The sequence below is a fragment of the Halyomorpha halys genome, unplaced genomic scaffold (genome assembly GCF_000696795.3).
Source record: "Halyomorpha halys isolate HHAL.00 unplaced genomic scaffold, Hhal_1.1 Scaffold774.1, whole genome shotgun sequence".
Taxonomy (NCBI): Eukaryota; Metazoa; Arthropoda; class Insecta; order Hemiptera; family Pentatomidae; genus Halyomorpha; species Halyomorpha halys.
The window spans coordinates 634,433-654,106 of record NW_027112478.1 but is presented as its reverse complement, the minus strand read 5'-3'; the positions used below and the strand labels follow the sequence as shown (position 1 = coordinate 654,106).

The following is a 19,674-nucleotide window of genomic DNA, read 5'->3' as shown; positions in this document are numbered from 1 at the left end:
TCATTTATAATTCCAATAAATCTCATCAAATCACATTTACCCTTCGTCGTAAACCAATGACCTCTTGCCCTACAGTATTCTTTAATACCCCACTTATTCCTGTCGAACAGATCCATTACTTAGGACTACATCTCGTATGACTTGGAATCCTCATACAAGACTGAAAAGACAGGAAACTGCTCGTCGATTTCGACTATTACATCTACTAGACAAACGGTCTAAAATTGCCAATCCATTACAAAAGACTAATCTACATGACTATTATAAGGCCTATCTGGACACACGGAGTTGAGCTTTGGGGCTCCACTAAACCATCAAATTCCTCCCGAATCCAATCCTTACAGTCCAAAATCCTTAATGCTCCTTATTTTGTCACAAATCAAGTCATCCATCATGACCTCATTGTCCCATATGTTGCCGATTTGGCCAAAACCAGATACCATTCCTTACATGGAAAACTTCCTAATTACCCATATCCACTTGTTTCTAACCTGGCTTCTCCTTCATTACCTAATAATCATCCTAGGCGTCTGAAAAGAAGATGGGCTCGGGATCTTCTCCTCTAGAAATGTTATTGGAGTTCTATCAATGGGTAGATTCTCCACATATTTGTATCATGTCACTATCTCACCTACAGAAAATTTGCTTGTTGTATATATGTTATACAGTTGTAAATAACAATAAATAAATGATTAAAAAAAAAAGAATCATTTAAATAAAGTGATGAAATAAAAAATAATTAATTAAATATTTTATATGGATAAAAGACAAATAATACAGTGAACAAATATTGGATATAGTAAAACTTGTTGTAGAAGGACCAACAGTGAACTGCTTGCAGAGACTGGTCAGTCGATAACTCATGACATGAAGACAAGGAGGTAAAGATGGTTCTAAACAATCCATCGGAACTCTTCCACACAACAATGAATGTCAGTATAGTTGGCAAGCGAAAATAAGATGGAAGGTCAAAAATAAGATAAATAAATAGAATCGTCAAAGATACGAAAGAGCGGCATGCAGCCAACTGTAAAGCAATAGACAGACAGGCGTGGAGAAGGCTGGTTCGGGCGGCCGGAGGTTTAAAAGATCTGTAAATCTAACCGAAAAAAATGTATGAACGTTTCAATTAATAGTAATTTAATAAAAATGTGTAATTATATTTATTATTCATTGATGCATTTGTGCAATTGTATTTATTGAAAATTGTACAGAATAAACCCTAAAACACGGTAAAAGACTCTGAAAGGTCGGTTTTTCATTTAAAGAAAGAGTGGAATATTGGAGTTTAACTTAATGAAATCACATTTATTTTAAATTTTTAGAATTGCAAAAACCCTAAAGACGGAGGAGACCAAAACGTCGGGTTCTTATATGAAGATAACGAAAATACTGGAGTTCATATTTATAATACTTTATCATATTTATACTAAACAATTAATTTATTTATCATTATTATTAACTATCTTTATATAAAAAAGGCAATTAATGTAAATTATTACTTTACAAACTGTAGAGATATAGAGGGAGCCACGACCGATAGGAAGAAGGGAGGACCCTACCCAATAAGACCAATAGGGGCAGTGATAAGCCTTCCCGCTCTTGATAAGATTCTTTGTTCCTCGCCCGCCAATTAACTGACGCCCTTTGTTCCAACCGTGTCATTTGCATCCCTTAATATCCCGCCTCTTTTCATCAACAGTCAACTTAAAACAATATTTTAATTTAATTTCCCCCGGAAAAATCATTCACAGCCCTTTCTCAATGAATTACTGCTCACTTACAAGCCGGCCTCTGGGACAGAAGAGCGTCAGCTATGTCACAATTAGCATCAATTAACAAGGTACAAGACAAAAAAAATGTATTTATTAATTGATAAATCGGAGTGAAACTAGAAAATAAAATCAGGGAGATAAAAATTATTTTAAAAATATTCCAACAAAAAATTCTTGCGCCGTTTATGATGTTTATCTTTGTAGGAGTAGTAGTTTTCATGTTTTTTAAAAATATTTATTTATTGCTATCTACAACTGTACATTATATACTGATAATACATTTAGGAAGTCTGATCTCGGTTAAATTGGAGTGTTACAGGCGTGTAGATAAACTACCCATTGGCAGCACTCAAATGACGTTTTACATTAGCATGTCTCGTGGCCATCTTCATTTCAGGCACCTCGGAAGATTTTCAGGAATGGAAGAGGATGCAAGGTTAGAAACTAGGGGGTTTGAGTGGTAAGGAAGTTTATAATGGAAGGGGTGATATCTGGTTCGGGCTAGATATGTTACATTGGGAACAGTTTTCATGTTAACTTCAAATATGTTATATGAATAAATAGAAATTAACATTTCACAAATATATTTTGGAAAATATCATAAAAACTACTACTCCTACGAAGATAAACATCACCAACTACATTATAGTACATTTAACTATCTTAGATTTGAGTTCAGACGGACATCTGTACGTTGAATAGTGTTAGAGGTATAGATTTCTCAAAATGAATTCACTAACTACTGATTGTTCAGTGCATTCTTTATGAAAAGTTGCTTTATAAAAAACTATAGCTCGCGAACTATTTAACGTAAACAGGTCTAGCTTTAGGGCTCATATTTTAGAAAATTTACTGTTCTTTAAATTATGTTCTCTTAGGTATTTTGGTATTGGTAATTTTAAAGATATAGAGCTGGTTAGAGCAAACCAGACTGTCATAAAAAGTATTAAAGTACCATTTACCCAGAAACAGATATGTGTACTTAACTGGAAATTTAATAAAACAGTGACGCGGCTGAGGGAGAGAAGCACTGGGATCTCTGCTCTGTCCTCCACAGGCTTGGTTCAGAGTTGCCAAGGAAGAATGTAAATATTGTATATTGGTAGGAATTTATGTTTTTTTTTTTTTTTTTTACTTAAATTTAATTATCTTTGTCTTGTTCATAATTTTTTTTGTTTGATCAGTTTTATTCTTGTACATTTTTTATATAGATTCATATTTTTATTTATAAAAATCAATAATTTATACATATATTGCCATATTATTTATTTTATTTTATTTATATGTTTCTTTATTATTAATTTTTAATTTTTTTTTTTAATTTAGTGAGTAATATTATTACCATTTACATTTTTTTCTAACTTTTTTTAATTTTCGTTTTCTTTTATTTTTCTTCCATTTCTGTATATATTCTATGAATGAATGAATATTTGATCACTAAGCCTTAATTTGTGATAGATTGCATTAATTCTCTTTATAAAATAATAGTAAATTGGTAAACATTAAAACGGAATTAAAAACTTAGAATAAATAAAATATATCAGGAATAAGATTTCAATTTTTTAAAAATAATCAATGCTTTATAAAAGAGTCATTTTGACTTAACGATTGTTTTATTTATTCAGTATACGTATATAATTTTATTCTGGCTGCTGGGATTTCTCCCAGACTGTTCAGGAATGAAGAATTAATTTTTTTTTTTTAGTATAGAGTTTTCAGGATTCGTAGGCGACGATAATTATCAATAGTAATAAAAATAAAATAATAATAAAAATAGTATAATAATTTGCTATTTGAGTTTTTTTGACCGCACCCGGACCATATTCCATTCATCTAAAATAAATATAGTTTGAGAAAACTCTGATTCGGTAAAATAAAAGAAAATGACTAAGTTAGTGACTATTAAAAACTGAAATATCACTTGTACACGTAAATTGCATTGTGTATCCATAGAAGATCTCCCCAAATGGGCCTATATTTAGATATTTCAAAAATAATAATATTAGTTCTTAAAATTTTTTTTTGTAAAATATTAGCTGATAGATTGAAGATATAAATGCCACGATGAAAAAATAACCTTAGTAAAAATAGGTGGAGATTATTATTAAATAAATTATTACGAACATTTCCAATAGTTATATATTTTAAATTATTTTTATATGTTCTGACTGGAGAGAAGGTGAATATGTTTGAAACCGGCCACTGAGTATATAATTAGGAAATTAAAGTAAGATAGGAGAAGTTTGTCGGGAGTTGTGGTCAGCAAAGAACAACATAAATAAACAAAACCATATTTATTTATTTTATGCCAACGTTTCGACCTGAGTTTCAGGTCTTCATCAGGGCTATTGAACAAAAGAGATAACAACAACATTTAGAGTAACATACAATTGAAAAGGAATAGTATACAAACAAATTTAGAATTATACAAAATATTGACTTAAATCATAAATGATAAAAAACTGATAACTGATAATTGAATAGTACAAAATTTTAACTGATTGATATTTGTGGAATTGTATGGTAGTAAATTGAAAACAGTGACAGATGAAATATAATATGTAGGTAAGAAGATATGTATAATATAAGATATGCAAGTAGGTAGATATGTAGAATACCCCCCGACAAACTTCTCCAATCATTAATCTACGGTCAACTGTTCAACTGTCAACTGTTCAACAAGGTGTAGATCCTCATTAAAGTAAGATATATTTTTGTCAGTAATCTGATTCATTTTCCCCCTTGATTTTGTTTATTAATAAATTAATATTTTTATTTTGATGATACAGTATGAATTCTACAACAAAAACAACTACGGTTGTTGATTATAAGGTTAATTATAATAAAAAGAAATTTTTATATTATACCACATAATTATCGTCGCCTATGTGATACGTCATGAATCCTGAAAAACTCTATACTATTAAAATAAAATTAATTCTTCATTCCAGAACAGTCTAGGAGGAATCCCAGCAGCCAGAATAAAATTATATACGTATTCTGAATAAACAAAACAATTGATGAGTCAAAATGAATCTTGTTTAAAGCGTTGATTATTTAAAAAAAATTTAAATCTTATTCTTGATATATTTTATTTATTCTAAGTTTTTAATTCCCTTTTAATATTTACCAATTTACTATTATTTTATTAAAGAGAATTAATGCAATCTACACCACAAATTACTATACACACGGTCAATCAATAATCTTCCTATATTTATTTTATTTTTACCACCAGTTAACACAGAGGTCTGTTAAGAGTTTTTCCACTGTAATCGTACCAGAGTGTATTCGGGCCGGGCTCTTGAAAAATATAGCTTTCTCTTTCTGTTCCAGCAAAAGTTTTTCCAGAAGAGCTTCACACTCTACCCATTGGGATAGTTGAAGTTAGTAGCTAATACACAACCCAGACAGCGATTTCTAGCGATGAAATACGGGGCAAGTTAATACGTCTGTATGTTTAGGAGATATATAGTGTATATCTATCTATCTATATGTATAGGAGAGCGAACAATTAGAAAGAGGTTGTCAAAAACGCGAAGGCGAGGTCCGAGAACTACGTGCTCCTCTGAGGCCGCGTCCGTGAGCGGAATCCGCCTCCCGACCTTAAATCAAACTAACACCCAACGGAACAAATTGATATCAGCACCAGCCCGGGCCAATCTGATAACAGTTCTCCCCCCTCCATCTCTTGTAATCTTTTAGCGGGTCTTAACGAGACCGGGGATCCTCCTGCTGAATCGGCAATCTACTGCAGTCTCAAACTTATATGATACATTTCCGCTTCCTCACAGCTACACCTAACCTAGCGCTCTCTATTTCCGCTCGTTGGCATAGTTCAAGCCCCATTTGTTCATTCCCAATGACACTTCCGGTAGACTCTAGGAGAAAGAAAAACAAGAAGTGTTGGGTAGTTGACCTTTCTGATTTATGAGGGTATATATTGTTGGGAAACGTCCAATAAGTTAAAAGTTAAAAAAAAAAAAAAAAAGTCTATTTAATATCCTCAGTAATAAATAATAACAATGCCAGTGAATAATTTATCTAATACATACAATTTATTAAAGCATCATTAATGATGAGATAACGTTTTGACCATGGATATATATAAATGAAGAGAAGATGGTTGGAGGTGCTGTCAGTGAATAACCTTCGTCGGGGCTAAGAACAAAAGCAAAAAAAAACGACTATAATGAAATAAAAGGAATTACAGAAAGGTCAGAAAATAACCAACGATATAGATACATAAATAGTGTTGAAAATGTATAAGAAATAATATCTGAATTACGAAAGAGAAAAAACAAAAATAATAATACACATGAAAATCTAATAAGTAAATATTAGAGCAAAATTAAAATAATAAAAAAATATGAAACATATATGTTATTAATTAAATATGTAAGTCAAATAACAGGATTATGGAAATCAAGTATAAAGTGATATAGGCCAAAAGGGGTAAAGAATTACGAATATCAAAGAGAAAATCTAGTTTGCATATATCGGTCCTTACCTTTCATGGTACGGATACTAAATGGAAAAAATAAAACGTTTTTTTTTAAATTCAACAAAGTTTTCTGTTTGCAGAACTTCTAGTTTACTTAATAATTAACGACTTTTTAATAAATTATTCTCTCTAAAATATATATTTTGTTAAAATGCTGCAATATTGTATACAAAAGGATCGCTGTCACTCTTATTAATTGCCATATATTTTGACAATATCAGTTACAAATAAATTAAAAACCTTCTCTGAAGCTACAGTTGATTAAATGACATTTTGGTTCAATATTTGAATTGATGATGTTTCATACAATATTACATTTTTATATATTCTCATCATTAAAAAAGAGAACAAATGGTAGATCATGAAAAACCAATATTTGCAATACGTTTTGTATAACCAAAGCAAATGGTTATTACAGAGGATCAAATATTTCACGGATAATAAGATCAAGGATATAATTGGTGCCATAAAATATATATATAAATAAAATTACCGCAGGCGGAGAATAAATTGTTCATCAATATTAGGTATAACTATTAAAATTAAAATGATTTTAATTTAGTAATTTAAGTATTCCCAGCATTTATAAAGACCTAATCCTATAGATTTACAGCAAGTATTAGGCGATTCCAGATCTAAGTTTTTATTGATCACCGTGTGATATTTCATTATACATAAGATGGAATAATGAAGATGTGCCATGTATTGAAAATACTAGCATGAGAAGATAGAATTGAAATTTAATAAAAGAGATACTATGGGTGTTCAAAGTCGTCTTTTGCCAGCTCATAGACAGACTGATGGAAAGTCGTTGCTATCTGCTCGCACTTTTTAGGACAGCCAAGTCAGGTAGGCTTTCCTCACTAAACACCACATACCCGTTAGACTTACATCATGACTGGTCATAAAGATAAGTGAGAGGCCATAAAGTATCATGGACATCAGAAATAGAGCCGCCTGATAGGTAGAGTGTGTCCCAGGCAACGCCCCAAAAGTAGATCAGCCAATGGGTTGGCCAAGAGAGGTCGTGCAGTCGGGAGAGTGACAAAGAACATTCGTGGTGAGACGGTAGAGAGACTCCAGGGAGATCAGCGGGGCAATGCAGAGGAGGACGTTGGCCGAAGTTGTACAGCGAAGTGAGATGAACAAGTCCAGGCAGACAAGATAACAGACGATCATAGACCAACGAAGCTAAGAACTGCCTAAACACCGCCAAGCCCGCCTTATACATAAGATAAGTAAAAATCCTAAGTATTATCAATCCATAGCATGCATATTAAGTAAAATAAAACTAAGTCGATAGGCCTATCATGCTCTCTCATAGATCATTGTATCTCAATTGTAAACGTAACAACGCTAACCCGACTTAATTTAAGTCGGGTGAATAAAAGTAAAATAAAAAAAAAACTTAAACAAAAATAAAATTATGTAAATAAATTATAAAAACAGAAGGAAACTAATTTACAAAGAACAATAGATATATATAAAACAAATACTGGTCGGCGAAAGGTTGATCCACTCCGATAGGTTAGAGGAAGATATTTCACGTGTCGAGGTGTGTAGCTCGCAGCTCCGTAGCTAAATAAACTGGTCCACAGTTGGTGTACTGGCTCATCGACAGCCGAAATATCCAAAAGCCAAGATTGAACTAGCACTTATTGAGGGCATACAGTGTCTAGTAATTTTAAAGAATTATGCGAGCCTACTAATTAGCAACAATTTATATTCAAGTCCGAACACAGAAAAGTTCCGGACTTTAATATTGATTAACTCACTAAAAATGTCCCAACTATTACATTATAAACGCAGGTAGGGCTGGTTACAGACTATCATTGCCACTAATTAGCAGGAATTGATTTCTAGTCGAAACACAGAAAAGTTCTGGTTTCGGACTGTAATGTCGTTTAACACACTCTAAAATGTTCAATAAATAATACAAAATGAACGCAGACAGGGCTGGTTGCAAACGATCATGGCCACTAATTAGCAGGAACTGATTTTAAAACAAAGATGGGCTGTTGCTAGGCGACGCCTTAGCGACGGTTAGAAACCCTCAGTAACTGTCTCTATTACTAAATTATAACACACAAATATAAATACTTATGATTCCCCTCAAAAAATTAAAACCCCTGAATATAATTTGACTAAAAATAAAATTAATTAAATTAAATTAATGACGATTGGTCAGGAACTACGTTAGTGCACGATCATTCGTAGTAAGCATTGGTCGAGATTTGTCGCCTCCTGCCCCCACCACCTGTGGAGTACCTCAAGGATCAGACCTCTGCTGTTTGTCGTTTTCGCGGCACCAGTGGTCGCCAACAAACTTTGAAACGGAATGGTAGCAGCCTACACCTATGACATTGGAGTCTACGCCTCCAGCATAAGAACTGAACTGGCCCTTCACCATGCACAAGCCGCTTCTGTCACCATTGTAGCTGCTCTCAAGAAGAATGGCATCAGAGTTAACCCAGCTAAAATGGATGCCATCATAATTTCATTTCAGAAGGGCAAGAAGAGCAGGCCACTCCAGCGGTTCGTCGTGGATGGTGAGGGTCGGAATATCTCCAACAATATCCTCTACCTGGGCGTGACTCTCACCAGCCCCGCCAGGGAGAGACTAAAGCTGGCCCGGCAGAAGTAGCATAAGCTCTACCTCTTGCTTACTTCACAATAGATCGCGCTGCGCCTGAAACTCAAAAAATACAAGACCATCGTACGTCCGACACCTCTACAAGACACAGAGACCTCTACGCTCTCCAAACTACAGAGTTTCCAGAACTCCCTCCTGAGCCGATTAGTCAGAGGAACTTCACTCCAACGGGCCAGGAACAGAGTAATAGGTGAGGAGCTCCAACTCCCGTCTGTGCCGGAATTCATAGACCGTAGGCACATAAAATTCTTTGATGGGCTGAAAGCCTGTGCCAACCCTCTATTCTATGAGATCGCCCCTCCACCACGACCTGGGAGGTGGCAAAGCATTGTTCCCATGGTCGAGTCCTCGCTTTGGGAGGGACTTCTGGCTCTGCAGCCTGAAGTCATCACTTCAGCACCACCAACTGGAATAGCCCCTCCCTGTTCCTAGTGAGCATCCAGGCAAACATATGCCATCACTGTTGACACCGCCTTCAGCGTACCCGGTATATATCATATCATTTTTCTATTGTATATATTTGTAAATGCTTATTTATTTGTTCCAGGAGGTAAGGAAAAAAATTAATTAAAATCACATTCTCTAATTATGCCAAGAAGAGGTTCAACATGGCCCGATTTCAATCTTACAGGCTATACCATCTGCTCACTTAACTACAGCTTTCATTATGCCTAAAGCTACAAATGTACAAAGCGATAATCAGACCGACTCTTCTCCATGGTGCACCTTTAATTAGACACCCCTACAACACAACGCTGGCCAAACTGCAGGGTTTTCAGGAAACCGTTCTTCGACGGATCGTCAGGGTTACTACACTAAGAATAGAGATGGCTCTTCTCGTATGAACGTGAAGAGCTTTAACTCCCTACTGTGCCGGAGTTCATAAGTCGCAGGGACATCAAATTTTTTCTATGTAGTTCTAACCCTCTGTTTCGAGATATTACCCCTACACCGAGACCTGGGAGGTGGCAGAGCTCTGTCCCCTTAATCGACGTCCTCGTCGGGGGAAGGGCTTTGGACTATGCTGTCTAACAGTTTTACTTCACACCTAACCAACTAAACGTCCCTCCTCTTTCCAATAATCCACTGGCGTTACCTACATGTTATTAACCACCTTAATCGGACCCTGCAACTACCCTTATAATGCCAAAAGGCAATATCTCACTATCATGTAATATGTATGTATGTATTAACCAAATATGAAAATAAAGGAGGTTTCCGGTTCCTAAAAAAAAAAAATATTAAACACTAATACTAACTAAATACTATTTACAAATTATTCACAAAGTAATTATATAATGTGGCTTTAACAGTAGAAGAATACTGGTTAGAAATAGTTGTAAATATGGCATAGGTGAGTATAGTAAGTAATATGTAAAAGGTAATTATTGAGAAATATAAAAATAACCAATAAACACCAGAAAAATTACCTGTCATATTGAAAGAGAGATGACGACTGAGAAACTGGAAGTCAGGTAGAAAATTTTCCTACTTCTTGTTTATTAATAAATTGAATATTATTTATTTCATAAAATTTTATTTTTTCTCACTTTTCCATGCAGTACTTTTTTTTTTTTTTTTAATAGGTGCTCATTCTTTTTAACTTTTAAATTTAATAAATAAGTTTAATATTATAATTATTTCTGGCATAAGAGTTTCAAACGATTATGCAAACACAACTAAACGGCCAAAACGTGATTATTTATAAGAAAACATGCAACCAATTTTTTTGTAAAGGAAACTAATTAATCTCTATTATTATGTCGATAAAGGACTAAAATTTATATTTTAAAATAATTTAAAGCTGCAAGTATGTATTATTATTATTTTGGGGCACCATACATAACAAATAACATCCATAACTGAAAGAATGATATTTTTAATACAGTAGCGAATTAATGCTAAGATGTCCTCTATGAACGGTAATAGAATGGATAAGAGGTGTTCCTCGGCAAGAGATAGTATGGTAAGCTATCATCTGTGATTCTCCTGTTCGGTAGACTATAGTCATGGCCATAAAGACACAGCCGATCTACCAGCATCCAGGAGGTCGGATTAGATACGAATTCAGGGCACACAGTCAGATACAAAAGCTTTCCTAAACTGTGACTACGTGATGAAAATCGTATCCAGATACCTTTCGCTTTGCCCTTATCCCAGTACCTTTTTTTCTCCCAATCCCTTTCCACTTTTTGTGCGAGAAGTCTTCTTAGCTTGGAATAATATTGTTTGGTCAAACTTATAGGTTTTCACTGAGAGTATCTATATTTATTTTTCTATGGTGTCTGATTGACTTTATCTTCAGCTCTCACTTTATGTTACAGATTTGTGAAGTATCTGTAGCTGTATTTGATTTGACTTTGTATTATTTGATTTTAGACCAGTCATATAGGAGCTAATTTGTTGATAACCGTAATTTCTATGATTTTGAAAAATTATTGAACTGACATTTGGCACATTCTTACCATTCGGATAGAAAATTAAAATAAATATAAGTAGCTGTATTATCACGTCAGGTGATATATCATATACATAAAAAATTCAATGGAAAAACGTGATTACGTAAATGCCAATGTTGTTGAACATAGAACATTCTTTAGCCATATTAATATGAAGTATAGAAAAAAGAAAAAGAAATTATGAAAAAGAAAAAAACGATAAAAGAACCATAGAGATGAAATAAAAAGAAAAAAATCTTATTCGATTATTATATATAGTTACTTGTGTACTCGTTATGCCTATTGTAAGATAAAAAAAAATATCTGATTAGATTAGAATATGTATGCTGCCAATGAAGTTAGGCAGCTCATGATTGCTGTTTTTAGTAAAGTGTTTCACCACCTCAACAACTAAATAAATGAGTTTCATTGAACAAGCCTTTCCCAAAGTTATCAACAATTATTTAAAATAGAAACCAAAGTTTAATGTTGTGATAAAACTTCTACTAGATATATATTAATATAGACGGTAATATTCACAATTATACCAACATGCTCGAAAACTTTTTTTTTTTTCTTTTTTTTTTTTTTTTTTTTTTTTCCGAACCCTCTAAAACAGAAATAAAATGTGAGTTAGTAGTGCATTACTGTGTAGAAAAGAAAAAGTAATTCGTGTTGTGTCTTACCTTTTACTACCTTTGGTATTTAAAGGTTACCTGTTATGTTTAATTTTACTTATGAGCTATCCGTCGAAAACTTGGGAAAAACTGTTTTCTTTATATGGATGCAGGGTCACGTGGGGATCACTGGAAATGAACTGGCGGACATTGCAGCTAAACAAGCACTTGCTCTTCCAGGTCCGGGCGCGGCCATTCTGACTATGAAGAAATAAGTATTCTGATGAAAAATGAAGTATCATCTAGTTGGCAAACCATGGGGAATGAAAGTCCGCCAAGCAAATTAAAAACTATTAAAAAAACCATTAAACTATGGACCACATCAAATCGTTCCAATCGCAGGGAGGAGGTGTCTATTGCCAGATTGAGAAAAGGTCATACAAGTTTAACTCAAACATATCTGATCAGTAAACAGCCACCTCCAAAAAGTCAATACTGCGTACTTACGATCAGTCACATATTTGAGGAATGTTATTTCTATTCCGCGAACTTGAGTAGATTGAGAGTAGGACCGAGTGTATCGGATGCTCTGAATGATGGCCAGAAGAACGTGGAAATGGCTTAGGTTTTCTTAAAAAGGAATGGCCTTTTGAATAAGATTTAAACCAGAAAATCTGTTATACGTAATACAAAAGTTGTAATTATTTAAATTTTTTTCGTAATTATATATAGAGAAAAATAATGTGAAATAGAATTATAAATATAAATGAAATAGGATTATAAAGCGCGAAACATGGGCGTTGATGACCTCAGGGTTTTACCGCCTAACGCCCCAGACAACAACAAATAATATAGACGGTGAAATAATTCCTATAGGTACAGGTTATTTCAAAATGATGGATTATTTAATGCATAAACGTATAAAATATGTATATATTTTTGAGTTTTTATTATGTCAAAATTTATGTAAATATTCCTTTTCAATCATTAAGTTATTAAGTCGTCAAGTCCTTAACGTCCAAGAGTAGTTCAGAGAATGTACGAAAAATAGGCAATTTTTAATAAGGCTGTAAACCAAGTGATAAAAAGGAATTAAAAAAGGTAATATTTACGATTAAAATTAATGGTGTCACAGAAATTATTGGCCGCAACGAAATTTGAAAAACATGAAGTTCAGACTCTCAAAGTTGGTCAAAACGTGCTGTTTTCCTTTTTTATGCGCATTCCCAGATGGCGAAAAAATTACTTTTCAAATAATTATACTACAAACATATTTAAAGGTACTTTCGTGATTGAAAAAGAACTATATTTAAAAATTAATAAGTTTTAATTATGCAATTATATTGGGGGTATACCGGTACTTTCTAATTGACAGGTGGTTTTTAGTGAAAGTTGAAACACCAAATATGATTTCCTCTCGGCTGCAGAGGCGTTCTTGAAGACGGCCTGGAGGTCGACATTTATTTCTGTGTCGGTCCCAAGAAACGAAAACGACCCCTTACTAGGGTTATAATGTGACCTAGTGACTGACAGGGGGTCAAACAATCTAATCGACTCTAAGTTTTTTTTTATTATTATATTCCTTTCATTTTGGATATATTGACTTGATTTAAGAGTTGTGTTGTTTTTGTTACTGTCAATTTTTTTTTTTAAATTCAAGTTAATTAAAAACTTTAACTAAAGAATTATATAGTTCTTTAATCAATCCATGAAGGTGTGGTTTCTGAAACTTTCTTGACAATAGCTTTAGCACCATTCTCCAGTTACGACACGAAAACGATTTTTAGAACACTTGCGGGGAATGGAACTCATTTCTCACCCATAGGTATGAATAACGTACATGTTCTAGGTGCTAAACGAGACAGGCAGTTCACAAGAAATTTCTAGTACAAAACGAATTTTTTTTTTGTTATTCAATTTTTTTTATAACAAAATGAACTGACTGATAACTTTCTTCTTTTTTTTGTATAGATGAATTTTATGTCATATAATCAGACGCAACAATTGCAATTTTAAAAATTAAGGATCGTAGATAGATTTATTGAATACAATTGAAAGTTTGATATAAATTAATATACTTAATTATTTACACATTGGATTAATGACTAAATCAATTGCTTGTTCTATTTAGTTTATATCAGTAAATAACATTATATACTAAAAATATATGATAAAAACAATAGAAATAACTACAACATAATTTTAGGGTTCTATGAACTGTACCGAAGAGACTGCATCAAATTAAGCAAATTAGAATCGAAGATATAAAATTTTGATAAGTCGATGTTTTTTTTAAAATAATATTTCGCCCTTATATGGGCATTAAGACTAAATGAGGTTGATGTAGGTTAAAATATCAGCATTTTAACGATTATATTAACGTAGAAATTGGATGAAATGTAGAGACGTTATGAACAATAGTCACCAGAAGAAAAAAAAAATTCTCCAATCGAATCAAGGTGAAAATTTTCTAAATTTTAATTTCTTTGAAAAATGTTATTTAAAGATTTCAGACGATGCTATGAATGAATATCTAATAGACGAGACAGAGGAATTGGTGATGGCGGCGCTTGCGCGGGAGGTATCGGGCAGAGAGGGAGAGAAAAATCATATGTTCTGTCGTCGGTTGTTTTTTTAATGAATGGACATTGATGTAAAGCTAGTGTATTGTTTGGTTTTCTCTGTGAGCTGAGTTACGTTTAAAAACTGTGTATTAAGAAGTGATCTTTCTCTCTCTCTGCCACTACCAGCTGAGTGCAAGTACTAAACCTTTGGACATAGATATCAATTGTATGTATTTTAATTGTAGGTTAGATTATAAGTTAGTAATAAGTACATAGATATAATTAGGATAAGTTAGAATAGGGCCTTTATTAGTTAAGATTGTTCTTTTAATTTTACAATTAGGTTAAGTAAATCTGTATTTGAATAAACATAAAAAAACACATGTTTTTTATAGTGGATATGTGAGTTTAAAAAAATATTAATTAACCTTGTAATTTGAATACATTACCAATATGATTTGCTTTTTCATAAAATAATGTTTTTGGCCTACTTTACTAAAATGCCCATTAAGTTTCCGATATTTTCGGTTCTTTTTTGAATTTGCATAAAGTCGAGGTAGGGGGTCTCATTTTCTGATGCCCTTGCTTCGGACATCGGAAGACCCCGAAGACGCCGCGCCTCCAATGCCGCCCCTATCTATGCACCATCCAAGCATGGACCTGGCCAGCCCCTACCATTATGTCCAGCCACGGATCGAGACAGACCTATTTTTTTCTGATACCAGGCGAAGATTCATGGTTTTCACCATTTCGCCCACCGCACACCTGAACGAGGGAAGCAGCTAGGAGACGTCACCGCGGCGGCGTCTCGATGTATACACCCATTATGTTTTTTTTTTTGTTTTTTTTATTTTTCTGAATGAAAAGTCTTTTAATAAAATCAGTTATAGTTTTTTCTCATTCCTCAGAAAGAGAAAAATGGATTGGCATATAGCACCCATGAAATAAATGTCAAATTTTATTGGTATAGCCTTTCAAAATTCTGTTCACTTTCAAAGTTCCACCAAAAACAAATATTTTTTTATATATGTATTTGATTTATTGAAAAATGCTTTAATAAATAAAAATATCTTACCAAAGCCAAGCTTTAAAAATTTTAATCTACACTTACTACAAATAAATAATTATTCACTAATCATTTTACTTTATTTATGCAATTTACTAGTATTTTAAATAATAATATTAAAAAAATGAACTTCATTAAAAGTCAGCCAAGTAAAATTAGCAAATAGTACAAGTCGAGTTAAATTCCAAAAGGGGAGCAGAGGCGAAGTATATTTTACAAGAGGAGAATCCAATGGAAGGTAAACATTTATATAAAGCCAAGACCGAGGGGGGGGGGGCTTTAAGATGCAAAAGGGCCGCTGTATTTTAAGCAGCCACTCGAAATTGACTAAGGGCCCTAATTCCTTCAAGACCTAGCAGAAATAAATGTGCCTCTAATTGTTTCCCCCTCAGTCCCTGCCAATTCGTCTTCCACCTCCGACGAAAATTAACTCTTAACAGCTGGCTCCTTATTTATACTCATACCTTGCCGCCATTTATTATATACAGCTAGTATGACTTTTAATAATTACGGCGACGAGAGAATCATAAATATTTCCCTGAAGCTGGAATTAATAAATTCATTTCGTATTTTATATTATTTCATGGTGGGAGGCTGTAGCGCCACCTGTTGCGCAGTGCGAGTTCCCAACGGTTACATTGTAGTTCAGTTTACCTGTCGCTGTCCAACGAGTTGTCAAAGATTGCCATATTTCCTTTTAATAAGAAGAGTATAAGGAACTAGATTTGATAATGCCTGTTAACGCCATAATATATAATCACCTAGTAAATAATTGTAAATAGTATTGGAGATTTATTAGTATTTAATTTTGTTATATTTAGTTTTAGTTTTATTATTTTAATTTGATTTAGTTATTTAAAAAGAAAAATGTGTGTAATTATATTTGTTTTTAATAATGAGTAATAGAGACAGTTGCTAGGGGTGATAATTGTTGCTAAGAAGCGTCACCAAGCAGCGGACCGACCATCTTAGTTTTTTTATGCAGTTCCGACTAATTAGTGGCCCTGATAGCGTCCTCAGCAGCCCTGTCTGCGTTTATAGTTTAATAGTTTGGACATTTGTTGAGTGTTTTAGTCGTCACTACAGTTCGAAACCAGACATTTTTTGTGTTTCAATTTTAATATGAGTGGCAATTAATTAAGTAATTAGTGGCCAACCCCTGATCCCAAGGAACGTGTGTAACCAGCCCTGTCTGCGTTCATTTTGTCGGCTCGCCTAATACAATACGACTGTTGGATATTCGGACCATCAATGAGCCACTACACCAACTCTGGACCATTGCAGCGATTTATTTAGCAACAAGAGCTGCGACCTATCTCGGCAGCACTCTTCCTCGGACCTATCGGAGTGGAGCAAACGTTTCGTGGTGCAGTATTTATTTTATATATATTTATTTCTTTTTTTTTTGTATGTAATTATTTTATTCTTAATTTTATTTTTATCTGAAAGGTTTTTTTATTTTTACTTGTATATTTTGTTTATGTTATTTTTTAAAATGTTTAAATTGAACCAAATAAATGTTTAATCCGAGCCAGATTGTTTTTGTTTATTTTAAAGCCTTCCAACAAAAAGACATTGTCGATTTGAAGTAGCTTTAACAATGCCTTATTATTGGCTTTTAATTTTCAATAATGAACCTTTGTAAGTGATGAAGAAAAAAAAATTAATTTGCTGGATTATAAATTTAATAGTTAATTTAATAAAATGCGACTAGTGAGTAGTGTATTATTATTAATCTGGCTCTACAGCTCGATGTCGGGTCCTGGTCTCTTTCACCAATCATTACGATATTGTGCGGCCGCCATCCAGTTCCTCACTCCCATCATGGTCCTGACATCACCACTCACACCATCATTCCATCGAAGGCGTGGTCTTCCTCTGCGTCTTGCTTCATGTAGTACCTCGGTCACTATTTTCCTTGGCAGATCACTCTCAGCCATCCGAGTAACATGCCCTGCCTCCTCAATCTACTGAGCCTCACAAACTGGACAACGTCTGGTTCCTTATCATGGGAAATTGTTATTCAGGGAATTATATTAGTCCATCAGCTTTCGAAAAATAATTGATCTATTGTCGATTTGTGCGTATGTTTATTAAACATATGCTAAATAAATAGTCTAATTTGGAACACTATCAAAATTAGTAGTAAAAAAAAAAAAAACTAAAATAAATACAAAATTCCATGCCTACTAAGCAAATTCCCAGTGTGTGGGATCTAATCCCCGAAAAGTGAGTTATGTTTCTCAAGTTTGAAAACATTTTTTCTAATGGATACATTTATTTAATGTGTTGTATATTACAGATTCGATAAAAGAAGATGTTGCTACTATCGGCCACCCGGTTCTGTACCGGCCAGAGTGGATTACACGTTCATTACTAGGCCTTACTTCAAAGCTTTGCGTGACCAGATGGTGACTCCTTTTGGGACAATAGCCTACAGACCGATAGTGGGTTCATTTATGATTTTAAAATTGTTTAGCTTATAAAGTAATACTATATTTACTATACAAGTATATATTTCAATCAAGTTGTACTTCAAACCGTCAAAAACTCTACGGAATACTAAAGTAATTTATTAATTTAGTAAGCGTCTGCATCCATGAAAACGTTCAATAAGCTAGTTTAAAAAGCCCAATCAGGTTTAAAACAGATCATTAATGTAGTACGTGGAAATACTTGATGTCTGAGTGCATTAGAGTTAGGTTCTGGACTTAGTTCGCAGAGACCGCGAGATATAAATCATAACCTTATCATTATGTTGCTTTATAGGACACCAGAAAAAAGAAAGAAAAGGAATATAAATAGAAAATCATTGTTAGTTTTTTTTTTCTAACTTCCTATTTATTTATATTCAAACAATTAGAATTATACACATTTTACTTAACCTAAGAAAATTATATATACACATATTTACATTATATGTTGTTTTGACTGATGGAATTACATTTTTATTTATTATTTATTTATTTATTGACATTTACAACGGTATATAAAATACAGTATTATAACCATTGGTCAATAAATAGCGTTTTCTTGTGTTGTGTTATTCGAAAAAAATATTGTACACGTTTCGAACTTTCCGGTCATTCACTAATGTATTGTTGATAAAGTGATTGATAATATGTAATTGATAGGGAAAATTGTATAAAATTATTATATGTAAAATATTGAATAAAAATAGTTTAATTGACTAAGTTATGATTCCGATATAGGCAGAATTATTAATTACATTGTTGTAGCTGTGATATTATGAATAACATATCCTTGATAATGGCCGACACGTTGAAAGTAAAAGATAATAATCATATTGAGACAAAGTGGATATTTTTTAATCATGAGAGATAATTGACCGTGGATGACTTATACGAGAAGATGGTTGGGAGGTGCGGTCAAAATAAAACACAAATAAGTTTTTACTTATTTAATCGTGCCAAGGTTTCGGCCAAAATTTCTAGCCTTCGTCAGGGCTAAGAATAAAACAAGATAAAAACAAATGAATACAGAAAAAAATATATAAACAGAATGACATAAAGTAAATAATTCTACAGAATGGAATTAATAAAATAAAGTGGTGAGAAATAGTGGAAAATAAAATATTTAAATAGGTAATTGAATAAGTAGGTAAAATTACGTAATTAAGGAAATAAAATAAAAATGAAGTTATATAATGCAAAGAAACATGAATGTATTAATCCATTAATAATTTAAAAATTGAAATTGAGAGAAAGAAAATATACGTAGGAAATGAAATATGTAACCATAATATTAGATAAAGAGGCAAAATAAGTCTCATCACTCATAAATAACTTCTCTCATCACTTTATTTTATTAATTCCATTTTGTAAAATTATTTACTTTTTATTTATGTCATTCTGTATATATTTTATTTTTTATTTTCTGTATTCATTGGTTGTTATCTTGTTCTATTCTTAGCCCTGACGAAGGCTAGAAATTCTGGCCGAAACGTTGGCACTATTAAATAAGTTACTTCAACTTATTTGGGTTTTATATATAAAAAGATGGTCAGGGTTGCGGTCAAAAGTGAAACAAAAATAGT

At 33.0% G+C, this 19,674-nt stretch overlaps 1 protein-coding gene across 1 annotated transcript in view; it reads left to right on the top strand.

Annotated features, from left to right (window-relative positions):
- Positions 1 to 17,708: 17,708 nt before the first annotated feature.
- Positions 17,709 to 19,674, top strand: part of LOC106686075 (uncharacterized) — a 12,499-nt gene continuing 10,533 nt past the window's right edge. Inside the window, exons 1-2 of the mRNA XM_067050315.1 lie at positions 17,709 to 17,846; positions 17,920 to 18,064. Coding sequence (XP_066906416.1) covers positions 17,800 to 17,846; positions 17,920 to 18,064 — 192 coding nt within the window. The 5' untranslated portion in view covers positions 17,709 to 17,799. The remainder of the gene's footprint in view (positions 17,847 to 17,919; positions 18,065 to 19,674) is intronic.